Below are 25,645 nucleotides of genomic sequence, written 5' to 3'. Positions count from 1 at the left end.
TCAAGGGGAGGAATAACAACATTCAAATGAAATAAGCCTGGACTTCCCCGGTGGTGCAGTGGTTAAGAATCTGCCTGCCAATGCAGGGGACATGGGTTTGAGCCCCTGTCCGGGAAGATCCCACAAGCCGCGGAGCAACTAAGCCTGTGTGCCACAACTACTGAGGCTGCATGCTGCAACTACTGAAGCCTGCATGCCTAGAGCCCATGCTCCACAAGAAGAGAAGCCACCGCAATGAGAAGCCTGTGCACCGTAATGAAGAGTAGCCCCCACTCGCCACAACTAGAGAAAGCCTGTATGCAGCAACAAAGACTCAATGCAGCCAAAATAAATAAATAAAATAAGAATAAATTTTAAAAAATGAAATAAGCCTTACATCCATGCCACCTCTATGATATGGCCTTTCTGGAGATACATGGTCATTCTTAGCAGCCGTTTGCACCCAGGTCTCGTTTGGATGTGTGTATGTGTGTGTGTGGGTCCTTACCAGGTTCTATATTAAGTATGATATGTGCTCAATTTGGGTTGTTGGCTGGCACAAACCAATTTTCATGACCCCATGAGCCTCAAGAAATCCTGAGTGGCAATAAGAGGCCAAGCTCCCATATTTCCTGCTGCCCAAATTGGCAAGGCCATTTAGCTCTGCCTATATATAGAAGGTACTTCTGTTGCTGTCGCTGAAGGCTGAAAGACTCTAGCCTGGGGCTCAGATGCTGGGACAGCCTGGCCTGACTGCCTTAACCACTCTTCCACCTGTGCAGTGTGCCAGTTAGATGTGCAAATGGAAAGGGGGAAGTGGCTGCACTTCTTGCAAAAATCAACTCAGAGGCCCCTCTTCAAATAAACCTTAATTAGATGAGAGGCAGAACAGTACCTTCCTAGGGGCCTTAGCAGCAAACCTAAAGTGGAGTAGTCATGATCAGTTGACTCATTAAAGCACACTCACCAGGTGTGCCTATGGGCTTTGCATTATGAGAAACAGCAACTCTTCCTGTAGCTCAAAAACTGAGCCTCAGTCCATTTTCCCTAACACTAATAAAATCTACCATCTGTCAAGCTGCTAGGAAGAGCTAGGCACATAATATACAGTAGTTTGTTTAATCCTCACAACAACCTGGATAGGTAGAGATTTTAATTCCTATTTTGTAGGTAGGGAAACTGAGATCCAGAGAGGTGAAGTTACCTCACGTACCTACTGTTATGGATTCATTTGTGTCCCCTCCAAAAAGATATCTTGAAATCCTAACCCTCAGTACCTCAATTTTTTGTAAATAGGGTCATTGCATATGTAATTATTAAGATGGGATCATTGGTCTGGTCTGGACTCTGGAGTAGGGTGGGCCCTGATCCGGTAAGACTGGTATCCTTTAAGGAGATGGCCATGGGAAGACAGAGAGACACAGGGAGAGCACCATGTGAATATGGAGGATTGGAGTAATGCATCTACAAGCCAAGGAACACAGCAAAGATTGCCAGCAAGTCACCAGAAGCTAGGAAGAGGCAAGGAAGGATTTCCCTACAGGTTTCAGAAGGAACATGGCCCTGCTGACACCTTGATTTCAGGCTTCTAGCCTACAGAACTGTGAGACAATAAAGTTCTGTTGTCCTAAGTCACCCAGGTTTTAGTACTTTGTTACAGCAGCCTTAGGAAACTAATATAGCTAGTAATGGGCAGATTTGGGATTTGAACTCAGAGACCCCCAACTTTCCCCACTATTCCTTACTGTCTTTCCACATGGTGAGAGACGTATGTGGAAACTTGGGAGATGCAGAGCAGCTCAAAAGAGCTCACCCTTTTCTACTGAAACTATATGAGGTATGATGAGAAAACGCTGCTTTTGTTTGGCCTAGTCTGGACCCAAGAGACATTTGCCAAAGGAGATAGACTTTTCTTCAAGGATATGGTAGTCCCTATAGATTCGCATAACTTATAAAGTGACACGATCAATGACAACTCTGGGTGAAGATGACACAGCAGGGACTGCCAGGTAAGCACCTGGCCAAAATGCTCCTACATGTCTTGCAATGCTCTAGAACCAAGCACAGGCTGTGACCAAATTCAGATGGGATACTTTGCCCTCCCTGTTCCAACCCCATCCACTCACCAAGTTTTCATCCAGGAAAGCTTTGGTGTCATCGTAGAGCCCTTTAAGACTAAATGTAACATCTACTGCATCATTTCTGGTTAGAGTCTGAGAGGAGAAGAAAGGAAAAGAAAGGAAGGGAAAGGACAAAGACAGAGGAGTTGTTGGTTAGTAAGCATGCAGCTGGCTTCTCTGTGGGAGGGTAGGAGCAGGCTAGTAGGATGTGGCTATAAGTGAAAAAGTAATATTCACAATATAGCACAACTAGTAGTTCAGCATGGGCACCAACCAGTCAAAACTGATGCCAGCTATCAACTACCAGTACAGCTGTATTGGTGTGTTGTATGCTGTGGCACAGCACAACTTGGCATTTGGCATCACTGATTGAGTGCTATGGGTATAGGGAAACAGGGAATATGCAAACTAGATAGTAAGTTTGAGGCCACTTGTTGCCACTAGGCTGAAGCCACCTTTCCCATGGTACATGAAGTTAGGCCTAACCATCTGTCTTCTTGAAACTCCAGGCCTGGAGCTCCAGGCCTCTTCCAACTAAGATCCGGCCCCAAATAAATAGGTAACCTACATTTTAGGAGGCCCTGACCCTGTATGTGGCCCTTTTGTATTGTTTGCCTAGCACTAAAGTTACTTTTTAAAAGCATCACTTAAAAATCTTCTGCCAGTGGGTAAAGTCACAGGATGGCACATTTAACATCAAGAATCTAATCTAGACCTTCCCCACGAGAGGAAAACCAAGGCAGCCTGGAGCACAAGTTTCAATGACAAGTGTCACCTTAACAGGTTATATAGGGATCCTCCTGGAATGAGGAAGGGCCTAAGCCAAGTTCCTCTCCATTCTCAGGCTATTTCTCCTTGAGGCCAGTGTGGTAGATAGCTATCAGGCTGATGAAATCTGCTATGGGATTCTCCCAGTAACCACTCTGGACCAGTAACCATTCTCCCAGCAACCATTCTCCCAGTAACAAGTCAAACAATATCTGCCTCCCCCTCTACTCTATCCATCAGTTTCCTGCCATGTCATTTGCCCAGTTTCTCTACCCAGCCTCCAGCTCCCCTTCCTTCCCTTTCCTATTTGGTTTGACTCCTTTCCTTCATCTGCCGCTTCCCCCCTTACCTCAATGGGAGTGCAGGAAGCTGCACCTGCCTCATTGCTACTGTCTTGGTTGTAAAATATATCATTCAGGATGTTAGCACTGGCATTCACAGAATCCATGAGGACAGACACATGCTGGTGGACCTTACTCAGGTCAGTAAGTCTGTAATAAAGCAAGGACAGATAAATGAGTCTAGAGTTCTGAAGGATGTCTGGCCTGAGGTGCTGGTGAGGGTTGGGATTAAGGGTAAATTGTATTCTTTACTCTCTCCTGTTATTTCTTCTCATTTCTAGGGAGCCACCTATGCCAGAAAATGTTTCTACTCTTCTCTAGCTATTCACTTTTGTCCATCCTTGTCTCACCAGAATTAGATACTGGGTGCTTTGGGAGAGTGGGAGGCTAGAATAGAGGAAGGAGCTGACTCCAGAAACTCTAAGGCCCTCCTGATATTTAAGGGCAAGGATAAGCATTTTTAGTCCTGTTGGGTCTGGGGCAGCAAGAGGAGATCAAAATTTATCTCTGGGCCTAATGGTAGAGGTCCAAGCTGGCTTACTGCTGACCACAAAGACTATTTCCTACCTAGAATGTCAGAGTCCCTGTCAATCCTCAGAGCTCTGAGCAATACTCCTTTCTGAGGCCAGGCTCTCCAGTAGCCAATAGATACAAGTTGGCTTCTTCTCCCTATCTCTTCTTGGGATTCCCAGCCCTGTATCTGGGCCAGTCCACTTACCTGCTGATGAGGTTTTCTGCAAGCTGAGCTAAGTGCTGCATCTGGGCATACTCCTCATCAGAGAGGCTATCTTGAGATTCCTGGGAGTCCAGCTGGGGTTGAGAGGCAGCCTGGATTTCAGAATGCTTGCACTTCCACATTTTCATTGAGTTCTCAAAGTCCTGGCGATAAAGACAGTGGCAGAGCCTAAAGATTGCTGTAGCTAAGACGGCATGTGACAGATCTGTGAGCCTGATATTTGTGGGTACTGTGGGGAAAGGGGAAAGAGGGCCTCATCCATTCCCCCATACACCTATCTCCACACCCATACATCTGTCCAACATTTTATTCAATGTCTCTTTCATACTAAGCAGTTTTAGTTTTTTGTTGTTGCTGTCGTTGTTGCTGTTACCATGCCAAGTCTTGGGACAACATACTTGAATCAGACAGATGTCTGCCTTCCAGAAGCTCCTATAGGTAGGTATCATGACCAATAAGAAAGTGGAGCCCTTTTCAGCTCCCTTCTTTGCTAAATCTAGGCAATATATTCTGATGGATTTTAGAGCTAGACATATCTCATTTAATTTTGAATTGTGCTTCTGTCATTGACTAGTTGTGTTACCTTTAGCAAAGTATTTAACCTCTCTGGTCCTCATTTTCCTCACCTATAAAATGGAAATAAGTGTATCTACCTCATAGGATTGTTGAGAGGACCTACTTGAGAGAATATATGTAAAGTGCCCAACACAAAGTAGGTAGCTTATAAACTAGACATCGCATCCCTTCTCTATTGCTGTGTCTATGGACTGTCCACAGGCCAGAGTGGAAGAAAGCCTCTAAGCATTGAACATCTGATTAATAATGGCTCCTTTCTAGCTTTAGGTGGTTTAGCTGAGGTGAGTGACATTTGTGAATGCAGTATTTTAAGACGCCTTAGAGGAACCTAAAGACCATATTCAATGAAGACTCTCTTGTTGAAGGGAGCAGATTTCTCCATAACCACCTGAGGCCTTTAACTCTGTGCAGTGGAGGGAGGAGTACAACTTTGTAGAAAACTACAGAAGGGAGCTTCTTGTCTCACTCTCTTGGACAGTGCTTTGCAAGTGTCTATGTATATCAGAATGTCTCAGGGAGCTTGTCTGCAAATGCAAGTTCCCAGGAAATACCCATCTCCATTCTGATGCAGTGGGCCTGTGTGGGGCCCAGGAATGTGCATTTCTAACAAGCACCCAAGGTGACTCTGAGATAAGTATTATGCAGACCTCTCTTTAAGGAATTCTGCCTGACTGGAAGTATTCAGTACTCAAGTGATAGCTATAGATGAGACAACGTAGGAGCCCCAGATGAGCCTTTCCCTTCTTACCCGATCTCTTGTCAGCATCTGGGCAGTGTTCTTGTATCTAATCTTGATAAGGCCTGGCCTCTGAACCCAGGCCTCCCCATCCACCTGCACTGGGATACCTTCTTCACCATCGATGGTTATCATCACCTCACGGCACTGCCAGAGAAGAGGAGGAGGGAGAATGGGGGAGAAAAATGAGGTAACGACTGTAGACCAATCTGATAATCTCACAGTCATGGCCAAATGTGTATCTGAACAGGACTGGCAAAAATGTGAATCAGATTGTCCCAGGGAGGAAACACATGTTTGCTATGGGCTTTTTGCTCCTTTGGTCCCTACCACCTCTGTTTCCAACTTCAGCCAGTACCTTGCTTCCCACCAGATAACCTGCTCCCTCCACCCTGTCATTCTTATACCTGGCTAATTCCTGAGACTACCCCACATCCTGGATTGTAGCCACAGAGCTCAAACCCTTTCTGTTGCCCACCAGGCCCGTGCCTACCTGGGCGATGCGATGATGATGCAGGTTGATGATACGGGACATTGCCATCTGTACAGAACCAAAGATTGCCACTACCTCTAGCTTCCCATCATCTATCGCAGGAGCCTCATATTCCTGAGGAGGAAGAACTGTGTCACACCTCTCACCCTTGAGAAACCACACCTTGCCTATCACAAGCAGGTATGCTTTGAAAGCTCCTGGTGAGAATTTTTCTAGCTAATGAAGAGTGGAGAAACTACTATATTATTAAAAGGAGAAGAAGGTGGTCAGGAAGCCAACTTGGGAAAAGGGCACTGAGATAAAAACTCAGTCCCTTTTGAGATCACAACTCTTAACTGGTTCTCTCCCTGTCCAATCTAGCATCATAAATCCCCAAGGCCAGTCCCACTGGTCTCATGGCCTTCTTGGGTGAGCTCAGATGAAAGGATTCATGGCCAATTTCTCAGGAGATTTTATTGACAGACCTCCTTAGAGAAAAGGGCATGGCCTAGGTAACATTTCAAGGATCTTTCAAACGTGAGGAATGGAAAATTCAAAGTCCAGGCAACACCGAAGAATTTATCTGATCCTGAGGTTTTTGGTTGATTCTTGTGCTCTGGGGTGGTAATTGCCTTAAAAAAAAAAAAAAAAAAAACCTCATCATACAGCTGCTGCCAATAAAGATCCCCAGCCCACCTCCTCTTCCCCTACACTCCAGTCAGTTCAACTCTCCTTTCTGATAGACTTTAGAGGGGTCAAGCCTTTCTTCCTCCCTGTTCCTTGTTCCATACTCACTGTGGTAGCTGTGCTGCTTCCCCAAAAGTTGACACCTCCAGCATAGCTGGTAATGTTGAGCACTACAATGCCTTGCAGGTTTGGCAAGGAGATGGCTTCTCCATCACACTGAAAGAAAAGAGTAGCCCTTATTGGCTGGCTCTTCAGATACCAATGTGAAGGGCCATTTACAGAGATGGGGGAAGGGCTCTGTCTTCCCTTCATGCTATTATTTTCTTATCCATAAAATGGAAATCTATCTTCATGATTTCCTACCATGAGCAATGAGTGAGGATCAGAGTTAAAGCTTGGGAAGGGGCTTCCCTGGTGGCGCAGTGGTTGAGAGTCCGCCTGCCGATGCAGGGGACGCGGGTTCGTGCCCCGGTCCGGGAAGGATCCCACGTGCCGCGGAGCGCCTGGGCCCGTGAGCTGTGGCCGCTGAGCCTGCGCGTCTGGAGCCTGTGCTCCGCAACGGGAGAGGCCACAGCAGTGAGAGGCCCGCGTACCGCAAAAAAAAAAAAAAAAAAAAAAAAAAAGCTTGGGAAGAACTAAGGATATAGAGGAAAGTTGATTCCCAGGGTCATGATATTTCCTTTCTTCATGCCCAGGAAGGATCACCCTCTTTTCCACTAACCTCCAGGTGCACTCGTTCTTCCAGTTTCCTGTAAGAGCGCTGAAAAAGTTCCTTGCTTCCCAGAAGGCCATACCACATCTTGTTCTTAAGGCGGCTACTACAGGGAGATAAAGGTAGTCAGAGGGTGAATAATATAAAGATAAGTGGATGAAGAAAAGTAAGAGGAGACACCATCTTATTCGTCAAGTGCCTTCTTATAGAGAGGAGTCATGTTTAATGGTAACTGGACACAAGAGGGAATGCTAGGATAGTGTAACTGGTATCCTTATGCAAACACCAGCTGCAATGGGTTCCTGGGTCTCCTTGAGGCATCAGCATCCCATTGATTTGTCATTTTTACTTGCTTCTGATATTGGTTCAGGCTTGGAAGAGACAGGCTATATTTAGAAAGTAAGGCTCATAAAAAGCTGTGAGCATAACTGGCTAGTACACATCAGCTACCCTGGCAAGTGCCACTCTGGGAGCTCAAGATTTCAGCCACTTGGAATCAATTTCATTTGAAACATGTGGCTCTTAGACTGCAGTTTCTTTGAAGCATAACTTTTCTGGCAAAGTGGAGGGATTTCCAAGACCTGTATGTTAAACACTTAATTCAATGCTACAGAATAGAAATAAGCTTACTAGGAAGACTGTAGAGTAGGAGCCAGTGGAGAGAATATGGGACAGGCAAGGATATCAGGAGACTTGTGGTGGAGGTGGGAAGGACAAGGTCCTGTTGACTGTAGAGTCTCTGATAAAAACAGGCAGGGTACTTAACAATCACTATAAAGGCTGGATAGAATTTACTGTGAGCTTTTAAAGTACAGCCACAGAAATGAGCCACCACAGGGCGTGGGTTTTGAAACGTAAGAAGCCTAGCACATAGCACAAAATTATTTGCACTCTGTTTTAAACCATAAGTTCTCTGGGCACTTCAGTTTCCTTATCTATTAAAAATTGGAGTTTGGTTATATGGAAATGCAAAATACCTAGAACAACCAAAACAATTCTGAAAAAAGAACAAAGTTGGAGGACTTTCATCTCCCAATTTCAAAACTTACTATAAAGCTACAGTTATCAAGACAGCACGGTGCTTGCACAGGATAGACACATAGATCAATGGAACATAGGTGAGAGTCTAGGAAAACAACCCTTACATTCAGGGTCAATTGATTTTCAACAAAGGTGGCAACACAATTCATTGGGGGAAAGGATAGTTTTAAAAGGTGGTGCTGTGGTAAATGGATATCCATGTGCAAAAAGAAGAACTCAGATTCTTACCTAATACCATATATAAAAAGTAACTCGAAACAGATCACAGACTTAAATGTAAGAGCAAAACCAAAAATTTTGGAAGAAAACAGCAAATTTTTAAGATCTTGGGTTAGGCAAAGATTTCTTAAACATGGCATCAAAAGCATGGTCTGTAAAAAAAAATTGATCAATTGGAACTCATCAAAATTCAACACTTTTGTATTTCAAAAGGGACCGTTAAAAATGAAAAGACAAGCAATAATAACAAAAAAGACAAGCAACTGGGAAGCAATATTTGCAAGACACATCTGATAAAGTACTTGTTCCTCAGCCCAGGCCTGCTCTGAGAAAGAAGTTCTGGTGGCAGGTGGGCAGGGGGTGGTGATGATGGGTGGAGGGTGTGCTTCTTTTTACTCGTAATTTAAATTTACCACAAGAACTCTGAGGCTGCCTTAGTGTATGTCTGTAGCACAAAAGTACCGGAAGGTGCCAAGCAGACCAAACAAGATGGGGTAAAATCAGTAGGTCCTGGGGAACCAAGTTAGGAGCACTAAGAACCAGTAGGGCGATCTTTGATACTTTGCAGCCTTGCCAAGCAAGAACAGACCTAAAACCACTACTAGGACCTCATCAAGTTCTTGGAGACAGAACAAAGATAGGCAATTGGCTGAACTGAGTCAATGTAATCTGTTTTCAGTAACAGTAACACAGTTAGCTGAACACAGGTCAAGACTATGAAAGCAGCTCCAAGTTCAGGATGCCAGTGCAGCGTCATCACAGATCTGGTCAATATTTGGGGCAAGATATCCCACTAGACTAACCTTGGGACTAATGTGTTTTACTTCCAAAGGACGGACTCTTTCTGTTTCTTGTCTGTAAGGTAGGGGATGTGGGAATACATGTGTATATTGTGATTGTGTGTTTGTATGTAGAGAGGGGAGTTTCTTTTCCTTACTTGTATTGTCCTGGGTGTTCATCTCTTCTGGTGTTGAATTCCAGAGAAATTTTAGCATCTAGTCCAATTCCAAAATAGTTGTTCATGACACACCTTTCTTTGAAGCGTCTGAAATTAGCCAAAGGGAAGAAGAGAATAGACACTGGTGCAGGAAAGAAGTGCTGTTATCATTGGGCTGCAGACTTTATCTGCGTGATCAACAACCACTGAGAGAAGTCCCCCTCTACACTGGGCACAAGGCTTAATGTTCTTGAGAGGCACATGTAGATGTCCTATTGTGTTAACTACTAACTTGTTAGCTGTAAGAGAGGACACTCAGCCAGTTGGGCGGATTCAGTGGAATTGGGATTCATAATAAAGAAGTCATCTTTGGAGGCTGTCAGATATGAGTGGCCATTATCTTCTCCACATAAAATAAAGGGAAATAAGAGTCATTGACTTATTCTCATAAAGAAAGAAGATTTAAGTATCTCAGATAAAAATATATGATGAGAGTAAAGTCTGTATTACTGTTTCCAGAGATGTCTGAACTCCTTTGTAGCACTTTAACATCAAAGGGCAAAGTGACCATACATTTGAAGGAAAAAAAACTGTTAAAAGAGGGTAGATATATATACAACAACACAAAACCAAGCAGTTTGTTTTATTCTTCTGCATCCATCCATTAAAACCAGTGGTGTGTTGGAGCCAGTTCATACCAGTTTATGTAAGATGATTATGCCTATAATTCCCAACTCTGCATTCAATGACATTATATCAGTAGCTTGAAATAGGCCATGATGGAAAGGTTTACACCAGGAATAAATCAGGGCTTTCCTCCCCACAGAGAGCTGGTTGTTAAACATTTTCCAGCACACCATTGATCAAAACTCATTAGGTAGGTCCATTGAGGCCTCATATATGAGCTTAATCCAATGGTAAAGTGGAAGGGAATGGGAGTTGAATATAGGAATAACTGGGAAGCTGCAGAAAACTTAAATAATTGCTAGCTGTGTCCTTCTTTTGAGTAACTGAAAATAGGTACAATTTAGCTACTTAACCACAGATTTTTTTTATTCATTACTAAACTGACCCTACATCTCTCACATGAGATTTGTCTTCCTTGACCACAGTCCAGAAATTGGGGATTCTCTAACTGATGTAACTGATTTTCTTAATGGAACTCAAAATAAGTGAATGTGATGGAACTTGGCTACTGGGAATATTCTAAAGAGGTAGGGCTATTGAGACAGATGTCTTTAGATTTGCTAGCTAGTCCCCTCAATGCCCACTTACTTCTTAGCAACTCCAATCATTTACTGTTAAAGGCAACAGTGAAAAACAGGTTCTTTGAAATGAAATGAAGTTGTTTTAATTAAAAAAAATAATAACAACTAACACATATAGCACCTAACTATGGGTGCCAAACACTGCCCAATGCAAGTACTTTAGATATATAAACTCAATAAATACAGCAAACCTATCTGGCAAGTTCTACAATTATCTCCATTTTATACATGAGGAAACTGAGGTTTGGTTGAATTACTTGTGTAAGGTCACACAACTAGTAAGTATAGTCAGCATTTGACTCTGGGTATCCTTAGACTATTCTCTTAACCAGAGAAAGGGAGAAGCCATAGGAAAGTTATAGGCTTAAATACTTACATAGTTTCAGGTGTAAAATATAAGTGCTCCAAATTGAGGTTATCCAGGTCTTCACTTTTGAGAGAAGATATAGAAGACAGAGTACCAAGACGAGAACCTAGACACAAAAGATGTCACCTTGGTGTCAGATACAAACAAGAAAGCCCTTCCCCCCACTTGTATTTCACCCCACTTTCTCTGTTGGAGCAGAATCAAGCTCAATGACTTTCTCCTCGATAATATTCAGGGTTCTCATTCCAAAGAGGGATCATCTTGGATGGACAGGGACTTCCACTGACAGAATAGTAAGGCTGGGCTGCTTGCTTGCTGGCAGTGAAACAGCTTCAAATCTTGGGTTTCATCAGGCCAGCCTTTTCAAAGTATCTAATGGGGTCATTACTTCTGGACATAGGCATGGGGTCTTATAGTGTGAGGTTTCTGGAGAAGAGGGAGGGATATCTACTGCAGAGTAGGATTATGGCTAAAGGAAGATGCATGAAAATACATCTTTATTCTCTGGGAACTAGAAGACAGAGATGAAGCTTAGAGTAAAGGAAGGAGAAGAGAAAGATCATTACGGTGTCTTGGGCTCATCTGGTTAATATCTTCTGAGTCATCTTCCAGGAAGAAAGTTGAACTAAAGTTCTTGACTGATATTGTCTGTCGGCTTTGCTCATCAAGAACTATAGAGAAAAAGTGGAAGGAAGGAGGGAAGGAAGGAAGGAGAGGAAGGAAAGGAAGGAAGAAAAGGAGGAAAGGAGGGAGGGAGGGTTGGTCACATTTCTTGAGCATCTCTTTTGTTCAGTTAATACCAGTCAGTGTGTGGGGAGACAAATGGAGACTCCCATTTGATCATCACATCTCCTCCATGATGCTGTTTGTGGTTTCAGCTTTCTTACAGTATTGCCATGTCTCTTCACATCCGTGCCTGAGCTTTCTCTGTTTTACTTGTTACTCTTTTCCTATCGTCCAGTAAATGTGGCTGTGAGTAGAAGCTTGGGGCCAGGGGTAGGGGGAGCAGGGTGGGAAACTTTCTGTTCTTCTACCTCCATTCTCGCCTCTTTGTTAATTCATTTACTCACATGACCTTTGTTCTCAACTTAAGCCTCTAGGACCAGGCCGTTCTTTCAAGCAAATGTCTCACCAATACCCAGAATATTTGAGAAATCTCCTTTCTTTTACCAGCCTATATATTGTATAGCTCAGGTGCTCAGCCTATGCCAAAGCTCATAGGTTCAATCCCTGTGCTGCCAGGGGAGCCTTTCTCTGTCCCAGGGCCACAGGTTGCACTTCTAAATCTGATTTATGTATTGATGGAGCAGGCTGAGGATTAGTTGTGACAGGGTTATGGCTACATCAGATTGATCTGATCCCTGCTACTTGGAAACTACCTACAGAAATAGAGGCAAACTGGCTGTTTAATGATTTCACAGTGCAGAAGGGTTATTTCCTTTCTTTCTTAGAAACTTGGCTGAGGTTGTACCTAAAAGTATCAAGGCAGGAGAAGGTATTGTAGCTAAAGGTCAAAGGCCAGCCAAAAGGACTTCCCTGCTACATGGACTTCTGTTCAATTCCAATAGCTCAGGTAGAACACACTTGGTGTTATATTTTCTGATCTGTTTTTCAAAGAAGCATTGTGGAGAAGAAGTGGGAACCAAAATGTTAAAGTAAGAAGTTGGAGGAGTTGAAAGAGTTTTCTTACTGAGTTGGAAGCTTGCAGATTGTCATGAGTTATGGGAAATGGCAATCAATGCTAGAGCTGCCAGGACCACTCTCAGAGCCCTTGTGCCTGATTAATACTGTGCAAGACATGCAGAGATGAACACTATTTTCTTTCTAAAATCATCATAGGCTCAGTGGTTGGAAGGAGACAGAAGCAGGTGGAAAAAGATTCCATGGCTGGAGGTTGAAGCTGACAGACCTTTGAGCAAAGCCACTTAGCAGCTGTAATTGTTTAGGATGATTGTTAGTTCCAAAAATAAATAAGTAGCAAGAGTTGAGTGCCTGGGAGGTAGGAGGAGCCAAAGGGGCAGCTTATCAGGACTGAGGCTTTTCAAATCAGTGGAGACTGAGGATGGACTTTGGATGCTTTATGAATGCAGAATCTAGTCAAGTTTTGGTAGTGTTGTCAAATAGTAGACCCAGAGCGAGGGAGACCATTAAACTACCCACAGGAACCTTCTCTTTCCCCTGCCTCAATCACCACAACCCTGGGGCCTTTACCTTGTTCAACTTGGAATATGATGAGTTTCAAGGACTTTTGGAGATTCTGGGCCTTTGTGGCCAGCTCCAACTTGCACTTGGCTATGTGGTCTATTTGAGGGATGAAGGGCTTTCCATCTGCCTTGGCACTGTCTGCATGTGCTGTCGTACTCTTCTCAACTGCTGCATCCTCAGCAAGGATATCAATCAGGACACTGAGCTTGTCGTACATTAAGTCGCTCTATGTGGGGAAGGAGACAGGGCATTGTTATGAGGGATTTGTGCCTGAAAGGACAGAATGAGGAGTCAGACGGTATGGGAGAGGTAGGGAGGGGTACTAGTTGGCTGGAAACACTGAGCATAGAAAGCTACATGTGGGGAGATGAAAGTTTAGGGAAAGAACTGCTTGGGTAGATGTGATAAGATAGCCAAAGGGTGTTAGGAGGTCGAAGAGACACTATTTGTTACAGAACAGCTGCAGGCATCAATATATGTTGCCTAGTCTTTCTCATGTCAGAGTGGCCTGTAAAATGATGTGTAATATGGCAAAACTAAGGAAAGATAAACATTTCTGGATTGGTGTTTTCATGGGCATGCTCCTATGAATGTGGATGTGGCTCTGCATGGGTGCCTGGTGTCTGCCTTTGTCTGTGTGTATGTTTGGGGGTGTACTACATGATTATGGCTTGATTCCCAGCTCCATCACTTAATAGTTTGTAAACTTAGGCAAGTCACTTAATCTATTTGTGCTTTTATATTCTAGGGTAGTTGTGAAGATTAAATAAGTTAATACATTATAAGTGCTTAGAACAGTTCCTGGCACAGAGTAAGTGCTATATAATTGTTAGCTGTTATTGTTACTGTGGTTGTTATAGAGGTGACTGTGGGTGTATTTCTAGCATGTATTTGTATGTATTTTCAAGAATGTTCTGGTATACAACCATGTGCATACATGTTGGTGTACGCTTGTGTCTCGGTGTGGACAGATGCTTGGCATATGCTTAGGTACATGGTACATGGATAAGCATGTATAGTGCCACTCTTCATTTGGTGAAAGGTGGAAGTTTGATGAGGATTTCCCCCATCAGGGAGGCTTACCAGCTGCTCCTCCTTGCTCTTTTACAATTCCCAGTGAGAGGAATATTTGCTTTTATTAAAAGTGGGGCCCTGGCACCACAAAGAGTACAAGAAAAAAGGATGGAAACTTACTTTCAAAATCACAGACTCTATTGCTGTATTGTTCTGTTTTATCCGGCTCCAGGCCTTTACAATATCAACTACAAAATCTTCCACTGCTGAGCACAGGAATCTGGAAATATAAGATAGATGACACAATGTGACATGGACCATGAGGTCCAGAGACCTTCTCTCCTATAATGTCATTAGTTTCCATCTTCCTCCTCTTCCTTCTCCCTCTCTCTTTCCTGATCTCTCCTGCCTCCCTCTCTTTGTCCCTCTCCCCCCACTCCCTCTCCCCTCTTTGTTTATTCTGATTCTTCATGTGCATATGGTGAAATATGCCAGTACCTAAGAGAATTTAACTAGCATTTCTTAGCCCAAATTCCAAATTTCCAGGAAACAGAATTCAGTCAGTCCAACATGGGTCAGGATTTCACCCTGGGTCAAATCAGCTATGGTTCAAGGGCCTGGCTAATTTAGTACAAACATAATGACTTTGGGATGATGTTCCCTGTAGGGACTGTTTCTCAAAAGAGAATGTGGTAGATTTGGAAGGAACCCACCAGAGTCCCAGGAGGAATGAATGACCCATGTATTTAGAAGGGGAGAATGTATTGCTTAGCTATGAGAAAGCAGCTGTAGCAGGTACCACAGAGAATTTTCCAGGTATTAAATGGAAAACAAGGTCTCCCTACTGTAGGGAGCTATGCTATGCTCTTGAATGGTATGGAATGTCGTGTTTCCCTTCTGTAACGCTTCTTCCAAATCTGTGGCTTACAATTTTGTCTTTTTGGAGCAGCAAGAGCCCTCACCCCAATCTCATCTTTTTTTTTTTTCCCCTCGTAAACTTTCTATTCAGGAGGTTCGAGTTGGAAGAAATTTGATTTGGGAAGGTAAACATATGCTTTCCTTGGCCTCAACCCCCCAAGCTATTAAAATGAGCCCCATCTCTGACTGAGGAACAGCCCACGAGGGGCAAAAACATCCCAAAGGTAGAGAGCCAAAGGAAGACTGACCTGGTTGCAATGATCATCTCTGTCGGGTACTTGGCCTTCAGGATTTTGTTCAACTCAGTGGTTGCAGATTCTAAGTGTTGGATGGCAGCAGCCTAGGGGGAAAAGGAGTGTTGAGCCCTGGAATCTTAGCACTGTGACATAGTGTGCTACCCATCCTCACCCCCCTCATTACTTCCTGCTGATGCTTTACCAGCAACCCAACTGTCTCTCTGAAAATAATCACAATTAAAGAATTCTTGTGGAAGATCTCCACAGATAATCTTAGATCTGTGGTCATTCTAAAAATAAGACGTATATTGTTTCCTCTCATTTAAATTAATACTCAAAAACTCATATGAAGGAGTTACTATTTGTTCCATGTTTCAAATGAAAAACCAATCTCATATTACATAGCTAGTAAATAATAGATCTGGGATTTGAACCCACATCTTTCCAACCAGAGGGTCACCTCTTATATATAATGTTAAATATAATAATGGTATCCACTTATATAGAATTTACTATGTGCTAGGTTCTGTTCTAAGATACATATATATTTTTTCAGGTAACCCTTATAACAATCTTATGAAATAAGGATTATTATCCCCATTTCACAGAACAGAAAACTGAGGCATAGGGAAGGGACAGCTGATAGATGTCACAGCCAGGATTTGATTTCAGGTAGTCTGGCTCTTGAGTCTGTACTCCTAACTACAACTTATACTCATCCCTCTCCATCACCCCCCACATTCAAACATCTACCAAGTCCTGATGATTCTATCTCTTCAATATGTTTTAACTATGTCCACTTCTTCTTATTCCTATTACCACTTCACCAGTCCAAATCACCATCATCTTTTGCCTAGACAATTACATCACTGCCTATCTTTTTTCCTTGCCTCTAGTCTTTATTCCTTCAATTGTTTCTCCACATAACATGTAAATATTCTGTTTTAAACCTTTCTATTAGATAGAAGAATAGATAGATGGATAGATATGTGATAAAGTATAGTGAAATATTAATGGTAGAAGCTACCATTTAAAATTTCCTATATATTTGAAAATTTCATAATAAGAAAAATCCTTATATAATTCTTATTTCTTTTAGATAGAAGTTCAAACTTCCTGGGGGAAGATATCAAGATGGCAGATTAGGAGGACATGGAACTCAATTCCCCCCATGAACACATCAAAAATGCATCTAAATGTGGAGAAGTTATCACTGAAAACTAACTGGAGACTGGCAGAAAGACTCCTGTACAACCAATGCTGTAATAAAGATCCACACAAAATTGGATAAGAAGGGAAGAGAAGTGATCAGGTTGGGACCTGTGCCCCTGGGAGGGGACACAAAAGAAGGAGAGGATTACAAAGACAGAGAGCCTCCCTGGGGAGTGAGCAGCTCCAGCCACATATTGGGCACCACAGCCCTGGAATCTGACATCAGGAACACAAGTCCCCTTAGCTTGTTAGAAAACCAGTGGGACTAACAGGAGGGCTGTAAGAAACTTAGACTTGGAGGGACTCAAGATGGAGGAGTAGGAGGAAGTGGAACTCACCTTCCCCCATGAATACATCAAAAATACATCTACATGTGGAACAATTCTCACTGAAAACTAACAGGAGACTGGCAGAAAGACTCCTATATGCCCAAGGCTGTAAGAAAGATCCACATAGAATCAGATAGTAAGGGAAGAGAATCGATCAGGTTGGGACCTGTGCCCCTAGGAGGGGACTCAGAAGAGAAAGGGGATTACACAGGTAGAGATCCTCCCTGGGGAGGGGTGGGTTGAGCCACAGATTGGGTGCCACAGACCTTGGGTCCAACAAAGGGAAGATGAGCCCCCTTGGCTGGTTGAAGGACCAGTGGGACTAATAGGACAGCTGTGGGATGCCTGGACTCTGCTTGGGAGGAGGCCGTGAAAACTTGCTAGCTCCCAAAGCAGGGCAGAAAGGGTGGATTGAAACCACCCAGCTGGCTGACTGGTTTCCTGTGACCACTCTGGCATGCATCCTAGCCTGAGCCAAGCAAATGCTCCAGCACAGTTTGCCTCATATGGCAGCGCCACATGGGACTAAGGGCTGCCACAACAAGGAAAAAGCTTGGCTGTAAGATGCTATGGTGTACCAACTTATACTGGAAAAGAATCTGAAAAAGAACGTGTGTGTGTGTGTGTGTGTGTGTTGTGTGTGTGTGTGTCTGTGTGTGTATATATATATATTACACCTGAAACATTGTAAATCAACTATACGTCAATAAAAAAAAAGATGTTATGGTGACTCAAACCCTAAGTGGCATCTGAGCACAGGGGGCAGCTGTTACTGGCAGTTGCACAAGTGGAGCATCAGGGGCAGATCAGATCTCTGATGGCAATCAGACTACCGCAGCCCATGCCCCCACCACTGTTGAATATCCACACCAGCCCCTCTTTCTCCAGCATTGCTCCACTCGGGTGAGGGTGCCAGTGCTGGGAGGGAAAAGAGCACACACTTAAAAGGAACTGAGCCAGCTCAGACCCAACCCTCAGGGCTTTTGCTCCAGCGCCTTGGGACCTGACCCTGCTCCCAATAGGGTGGTGATGACCACTGAACAGAGGGGAAGCCCTGACTCACACATTGCTCTGGCCCTAGCATCTCCATCTCCAGCCCCACCTCCTATCAAGGTGACAGCTACCAGCACACTCTGAGGAAAGGTGTGACTTGTGCTCACATCAAATCCAGCTCTGCCACCAAAGCCACTGGGGCCTTGTAGACTGTATAGGGATACTCCCACATAAGGACATCCCTCTGAAACCACCATAGGTAATTGTTTCACCTAATTTCATAGAGACAGAGAAAGATAAGCAAAATGAGAAGACAGAAGAATTTGTCTCAATTGAAAGAGAAAGAGAAAAGTCCTGAAAAAACAGCTAATGGAACATAAATAACTTACTAGATAAAAAATTCAAAGCATTCGTAATAAGAAAGCTAACTGAATTAGGGAAAAGAATAGATGAACACAGAGAGAATTTTAACAAGGAATTAGAAAATATAAGAAAAGAACTAGTCAGAACTGAAGAATACAATAACTGAAATGAAAAACACACTGGAAGGTATTAACAGCAGACTAGGTGATACAGAAAAACACATTAGTGATCTGGAAGATAGAAAATGGAAATCACAATCAGAACAGCAAAAAGTATATATACGTGTGTGTGTGTGTGTGTGTGTGTGCATGTGTGTGTGGAATTTTTCACATTATAGGGGTCCCAAAATGAGAGGAGAGAGAGAAGATGGAAAATTATGGCTGAAAACTTCCCAAGCCTGAAGAAAGAAACAGATATCCAGGTACAAGAAGCACAGAGCGTCTCAAATAAGATGAACCCAAACAGACCCACACCACACCAAGACACATAATTAAAATGTCAAAACTGAAAGAAGATTCTAAAGGCAGCAAGAGAAAAATAGTCAGTTACCAGGGCACCCCCATAAGGCTATCAGCTGATTTCTTCACAGAAACATTGCTGGCCAGAAGGTAATGACAAGATATATTCAAAGTCCTGAAAGGGAAAAAGCTGCAACCTATAGGACACTCTACTCAGCAAGGTTATCATTTAGACTAGAAGGAGAGATAAAGAACTTCTCACACAAGCAAAAACTAAAAGAAATGAGCAATACTAAGCCTACTTTAAAAGAGATGTTGAAGGGTCTTCTCTAAATAGAAAAGAAGTAAGAATCTATAGGAAACGGAAATTCCCAAATAAGAAAGGCAAATATATAGTAAGGATTTAAGATCAATTAAATAAGCAAGCACGTAGATTAAAAGAAGAAAAAATGTAAAATCAAGTATAAAGACAATTAACAGTAAAGGGATAAGCATGAAGATATAAAATATGATTAAAAAAACACAAAATGTTGGGGAGGGGAGTAAAAAATGTAGATCTTTTAGAATGTGTTTAAACTTAAATGACTATCAGTTTAAGTCACATAGATATAATTATGGGTCAGTATACTTGAACCCCATGGTAACCACAAATCATGGTAGCCATGGTAAAGACACACAAAAACCAAAAAGAAAGGAACCCAAGCATAGTACTAAGGAAAATGATTAAATCACAATGGGAGAAACAAAAAGAAGAAGTGACCAGAGAAGAACTATAAAAACAAGTGGAAAACAAGTAATAAAATGGCAATAAGTACATACCTATCAATAATTACTTTCAATGTCAAGAGACTAAGTGTTCCAATCAAAAGACATAGGGTGGCTGACTGGATTAAAAGACAAGACTGTTCAATATGCTGCTATAAGGGAATCTCTTCAGGCCAAATACACACAGAACAAAAGAGAGGGGATAGAAAATTATATTTCATGAAATCATTAACGACAAGAAAGTGGTGATATCAATATTCATAAAGGACAAAAAAGACTTTAAAATGAAGACTATAACAAAAGACAAGGGCATTGTATAATGATAAAGGGATCAATACAAGAAGATATTACAATTGTTAACATATATGCACCTACATAGGAGCACCTAAATATATAAAGCAAATACTAGCAGACATAAAGGGAGAATTTGACAAAGATACAATAATAGTACAGGACTTTAACATTCCACTGACATCAATGGACATATCATCCAGACAGATAATAAGACAACAGTGGATTTAAATGACAATATAGACTAGTTGGACTTAATAGATATCTACAGGACATTCCATCCAAAACCAGCAGATTACATATTCTTTTCAAGTGCACATGGAATGTTCTCCAGGACAGATCACATGCTAGGCCACAAATAAAGTCTCATTAAATTTAAGATAGAAATTATATCAAGTATTTCTTATGACCAAAACAATATGAAACTAGAAATCAACTACAGAAAGAAAAATGGGAAAAGAACAAACACATGGAGACTACACAACATGCTATTAAAAAACCAGTTCCACTAAGACCAGGAGCAAGACAAGGTTGCCCACTCTCACCACTCTTATTCAACAGAGTTTTGGAAGTTTTAGCCACAGCCATCAGAGAAGAAAAAGAAATAAAAGGAATCCAAATTGGAAAAGAAGAAGTACAGCTGTCACTGTTTGCACATGACATGATACTATACATAGAGAATCCTAAAGATGCTACCAGAAAACTACTAGAGCTAATCAATGAATTTGGTAAAGTAGCAGGATACAAAATTAATGCACAGAAATCTCTGGCATTCTTATACACTAATGATGAAAAATCTGAAAGTGAAATTAAGAAAACACTCCCATTTACAATTGCAACAAAAAGAATAAAATATCTAGGAATAAACCTACCTAAGGAGACAAAAGACCTGTATGCAGAAAATTATAAGACACTGATGAAAGAAATTAAAGATGACACAAATAGATGGAGAGATATACCATGTTCTTGGATTGCAAGAATCAACATTCTGAAAATGCCTCTACTACCCAAAGCAATCTACAGATTCAATGCAATCCCTAGCAAACTACCACTGGCATTTTTCACAGAACTAGAACAAAAAATTTCACAATTTGTATGGAAAAACAAAAGACCCCGAATAGCCAAAACAATCTTGAGAGCGAAAAATGAGCTGGAGGAATCAGGCTCCCAGACTTCAGACTATACTGTAGCTTCAGACTACAAAGCTACAGTAATCAAGACAGTATGGTACTGGCACAAAACAGAAATATAGATCAATGGAACAGGATAGAAAGCCCAGATATAAACCCACGCACATATGGTCACCTTATCTTTGATTAAGAAGGCAAGAATATACAGTGGAGAAAAGACAGCCTCTTCAATAAGTGGTGCTAGGAAAACTGGACAGGTAGATGTAAAAGTATGAAATTAGAACACTCCCTAACACCATACACAAAAATAAACTCAAAATGGATTAAAGACCTAAATGTAAGGCCAGAAACTATCAAACTCTTAGAGGAAAACATAGGCAGAATACTATATGACATAAATCACAGCAAGATCCTTTTAGACCCACCTCCTAGAGAAATAGAAATAAAAACAAAAATAAACAAATGGGACCTAATGAAACTTAAAAGCTTTTGCACAGCAAAGGAAACCATAAACAAGACAAAAAGACAACCCTCAGAATGGGAGAAAATATTTGCAAATGAAGCAACTGACAAAGGATTAATCTCCAAAATTTACAAGCAGTTCATGCAGCTCAATAACAAAACAACAAGCAACCCAATCCAAAACCAGGCAGAAGACCTAAATAGACATTTCTCCAAAGAAGATATACAGATTGACAACAAAACACATGAAAGAATGCTCAACATCATTAATCATTAGAGAAATGCAAATCAAAACTACAATGAGATATCATCTCACACCAGTCAGAATGGCCATCATCAAAAAATGTACAAAGAATAAATGCTGCAGAGGGTGTGGAGAAAAGGGAACCCTCTTGCACTGTTGGTGGGAATGTAAATTTATACAGCCACTATGGGGAACAGTATGGAGGTTCCTTAAAAAACTAAAATTAGAACTATCATACAACCCAGCAATCTCACTACTGGGCATATACCCTGAGAAAACCATAATTCAAAAAGAGTCATGTGCCACAATGTTCATTGCAGCTCTATTTACAATAGTCAGGAGATGGAAGCAACCTAAGTGTCCATCATCAGATGAATGGATAAAGAAGATGTGGCACATATATCCAATGGAATATTAGCCATAAAAAGAAACGAAATTGAGTTTTTTGTAGTGAGGTGGATGGACCTAGAGTCTGTCATACAGAGTGAAGTAAGTCAGAAAGAGAAAAACAAATACTGTATGCTAACACGTATATATGGAATCTAAGAAAACAAAAAGGTTATGAAGTACCTAGGGGTAAGATGGGAATAAAGACACAGACCTACTAGAGAATGGACTTGAGGATATGGGGAGGGGGAAGGGTAAGCTTTGACAAAGTGAGAGAGTGGCATGGACATATACACTACCAAACGTAAAATAGATAGCTAGTGGGAAGCAGCCGCATAGCACAGGGAGATGAGCTAGGTGGTTTGTGATCACCTAGAGGGGTGGGATAAGGAGGGTGGGAGGGAGGGAGATGCAAGAGATATGGGAACATTTGTATATGTATAACTGATTCACTTTGTTATAAAGCAGAAACTAACACACCATTGTAAAGCAATTATACTGCAATAAAGGTGTTAAAAAAAACCACAATGGGACATGATGAAACCAAAGAGGAAATCAGAAAATACCTCAAGACAAATGAAAACGGAAACACAACTTCCTAAGATCTATGAGATGCAGCAAAAGCAGTTCTAAGGGGGAAGTTAGAACCAATACAGGCCTTCCTCAAGAAACAAGAAAAATCTTGAGTAAACATCTTACCACCTAAAAGCATTAGAAAAAGAAGAAACAAAGCCCAAAGTCAGGAGAAGGAAGGAAATAATAATAATATAATAATAATAATATATAATAATAAACATAATAATCATAGGGGAAATAAATAAAATAGAGATCCAAAAAACAATAGAAAAGATCAATAAAACTAAGAGCTGGTTCTTTAAAAAGATAAATAAAATTCATAAACCTTTAACCAGGGTCACCAAGAAGAAAAGAGAGGGGATCCAAATAAACAAAATAAGAAATGAAAGAGGAGACATAACAACCAATAACACAGAAATGTAAAAAATCATGAGAGAATACTATGAGCAGTTATATGCCAAGAAATTGGACAACCTAGAAGAAATGAACAAATTTCTAGAAAGATACAGCCTGCCGAGACTGCTTCAAGAAGAAACAGACAATTTGAACAGACTAATCACTACAAGTAAAATTGAATCTGTAATAAAAGAAAAAACTTCCAGCAAACAGCAATCCAGGACCAGATGGCTTCAGAGGGGAATTCTACCAAACATATAAAGAAGAGCTAATACTCATCCCTCTCAAACTATTCCAAAAACTTGAAGAGGAAGGAACACTCACAGATTTATTCTACAAGGCCACCATTACTCTGATACCAAAACCAGACAAGGAAACTACACACACAAAAAAAGAAATTATAGGTCAATATCTTTGATGAATATAGATGCAAAAATCTTCAATGAAATATTAGCAAACTGAATACAACAGTATATAAAAGGGATCAAGTTGGATTTATTCCAGGGTCAAGAGGGTGAATCAACATTCACAAATCAATCAATGTGATGCACATTAACAAAAGGAAGGATAAAAATCAAATGATCATCTCAGTAGATGCAGGAAAAGCATTTGAAAAATTTCAATATCCATTCATGATAAAAATTCTTATCCAAGTGGGTATAGAGGGAACATATCTCAGCATAATTAAGGCCATTATGATAAACCCATAGCCAACATCATACTCAATGGTGAAAAGCTGAAAGACTTCCCACTAAGTTCTGGAACAAGACAAGGATGCCCACTCTTACACTTCTGTTTGACATAGTAATGGAAGTTCTAGCCACAGCAATCAGAGAAGTAAAAGAAGGAAAAGACATCCAAATTGGAAGGGAAGAAGTAAAACTGTCACTATTTGCAGATGACATGATACTTTATATTGGGAACTCTAAAGTCTCCACCCCCAAATATTAGGACTAATAAATGAATTCAGCAAGGTTGAAGGATACAAGATTACCATACAGAAATCTGTTGCATTTATATACACTAATAATGAAATTTCAGAAACAGAAAGTAAAATATCATCCTGTTTAAAATCATACCAAAAAGAAGAAAATACCAAGAATAAACTTAACCAAGGAGGTGAAACACCTATAATCTGAAAACTATAAAACATTGATGAAAGGAATTGAAGATAATTCAAAGAAATGGAAAGATATCATCCTGTGCCCTTGGATTGGAAAAATTAATATTGTTAAAATGGCCATAATACATAAAGGAATCTACAGATTTAATGAAATCCCTATAAAAATATCCATGACATTTTTCACAGAATGAGAACAAATAAAAATCCATAGGGAACCATAAAAAACTCCAAATTGCCAAAGTCATCTTGAGAGAAAAGAACAAAGCTGGAGGTATAACCCTCCCAGACTTCAGAATATACTACAAAGCTACAGAAATCAAAACAGCATGGTACTGGCACAGAAACAGACACATAGATCAAAGGAGCAGAATAGAGAACCAGAAGTGAACCTACACACCTATTGTCAATTACTTTATGACAAAGGAGGTAAGAATATACAATGGAGAAAAGACAGTCTCTTCAGCAAGTGGTACTGGGAAAACTGAACAGCCACATGTAAAACAATGAGATTAGAACATTCCCTCAGACCATGTATATAAGTAAGCTCAAAGTGGTTCAAAGACCTAAATGTAATACATGACACCATGAAACTCCTAGAAGAGAACATAGGCAGAACACTGACAAAAATCGTAAGAATATGTTTTTGGGTCCGTCTCCTAAGCCAAAGGAAATAAAGCAAAAATAAAGTAATAGGGCCTAATTAAGCTTAAAAAGCTTTTGCACAGCAAAGGAAACTATCAATAAGATGAAAATACAACCTATGAAAAGGGAGAAAATATTTGCAAATGGTGTGGCTGACAAGGGGTTAATATCCAAAATACACAAACAGCTCATACAACTCAATATCAAAAAAATAAAAAACCCAGGCAACAAATGGGCAGAAGACCTGAATAGAAAGTTTTCCAAAGAAGACATACATATGGCTAACAGGCACATGAAAAGATGCTCAACATTGCTAATTATTAGAGAAATGCAAAACAAAAATGAGATATCACCTCACCTGTCAGAATGGCCATCATCAAAATGTCTACAAATAACAAATGTTGGGGTTTGTTATTATACTATTGGTGGGGTTGTACATTGTTTCCAGCCACTATAGAAAACAGTACGGAGTTTCTTTAAAAAACTAAAAATAGAACTATGATATGATCCAGGAATTTCAGTGCTGGGTATGTATTTGTAGAAAATGAAAACACTAATTTGAAAAGATGCATGTACCTCAATGTTCATAGCAGCACTATCTACAATAGTCAAGATATGGAAGCAACCTAAGTGCCCATCAACAGATGAATGGATACAGATGTGGTTTATATATACAATGGAATACTACTCAGCACCCCACAAAAGAATGGAATTCTGTCATTTGCAACAATGTGATGGACCTTGAGGGTATTATGCTTAGTGAAATACGTCAGTGAGAAAAAATCAAATACTCTATTTTATCACTTACATGTGGAATGTGAAAAACAAAACAAATGTATATTTAAAAAACAGAAACAGACTTATAGACGTAGAGAACAAACTAGTGGTTACCAGTGTAGAGGGAATAGGGAGGGATGAGATAGGGGTATCAGATTAAGAGAT

At 41.0% G+C, this 25,645-nt stretch overlaps 1 protein-coding gene across 1 annotated transcript in view; it reads right to left on the bottom strand.

The window, feature by feature from the left end:
- DGKK (diacylglycerol kinase kappa) overlaps positions 1-25,645 on the bottom strand; it is a 158,474-nt gene that overhangs the window by 5,296 nt on the left and 127,533 nt on the right. Inside the window, exons 13-25 of the mRNA XM_030846711.2 lie at positions 15,345-15,436; positions 14,359-14,458; positions 13,171-13,390; positions 11,526-11,630; positions 10,969-11,065; positions 9,325-9,432; positions 7,137-7,233; positions 6,524-6,631; positions 5,750-5,863; positions 5,269-5,403; positions 3,927-4,087; positions 3,217-3,358; positions 2,106-2,192 (exon numbers count right to left, since the gene is read on the bottom strand). Of these exons, the coding sequence (XP_030702571.2) occupies positions 2,106-2,192; positions 3,217-3,358; positions 3,927-4,087; positions 5,269-5,403; positions 5,750-5,863; positions 6,524-6,631; positions 7,137-7,233; positions 9,325-9,432; positions 10,969-11,065; positions 11,526-11,630; positions 13,171-13,390; positions 14,359-14,458; positions 15,345-15,436 (1,566 nt within the window). The remainder of the gene's footprint in view (positions 1-2,105; positions 2,193-3,216; positions 3,359-3,926; positions 4,088-5,268; positions 5,404-5,749; positions 5,864-6,523; positions 6,632-7,136; positions 7,234-9,324; positions 9,433-10,968; positions 11,066-11,525; positions 11,631-13,170; positions 13,391-14,358; positions 14,459-15,344; positions 15,437-25,645) is intronic.

This window comes from Globicephala melas, chromosome X, assembly GCF_963455315.2.
Source record: "Globicephala melas chromosome X, mGloMel1.2, whole genome shotgun sequence".
In the NCBI taxonomy this organism is placed as follows: Eukaryota; Metazoa; Chordata; class Mammalia; order Artiodactyla; family Delphinidae; genus Globicephala; species Globicephala melas.
This window is presented reverse-complemented; position numbering and strand designations above follow the sequence as displayed.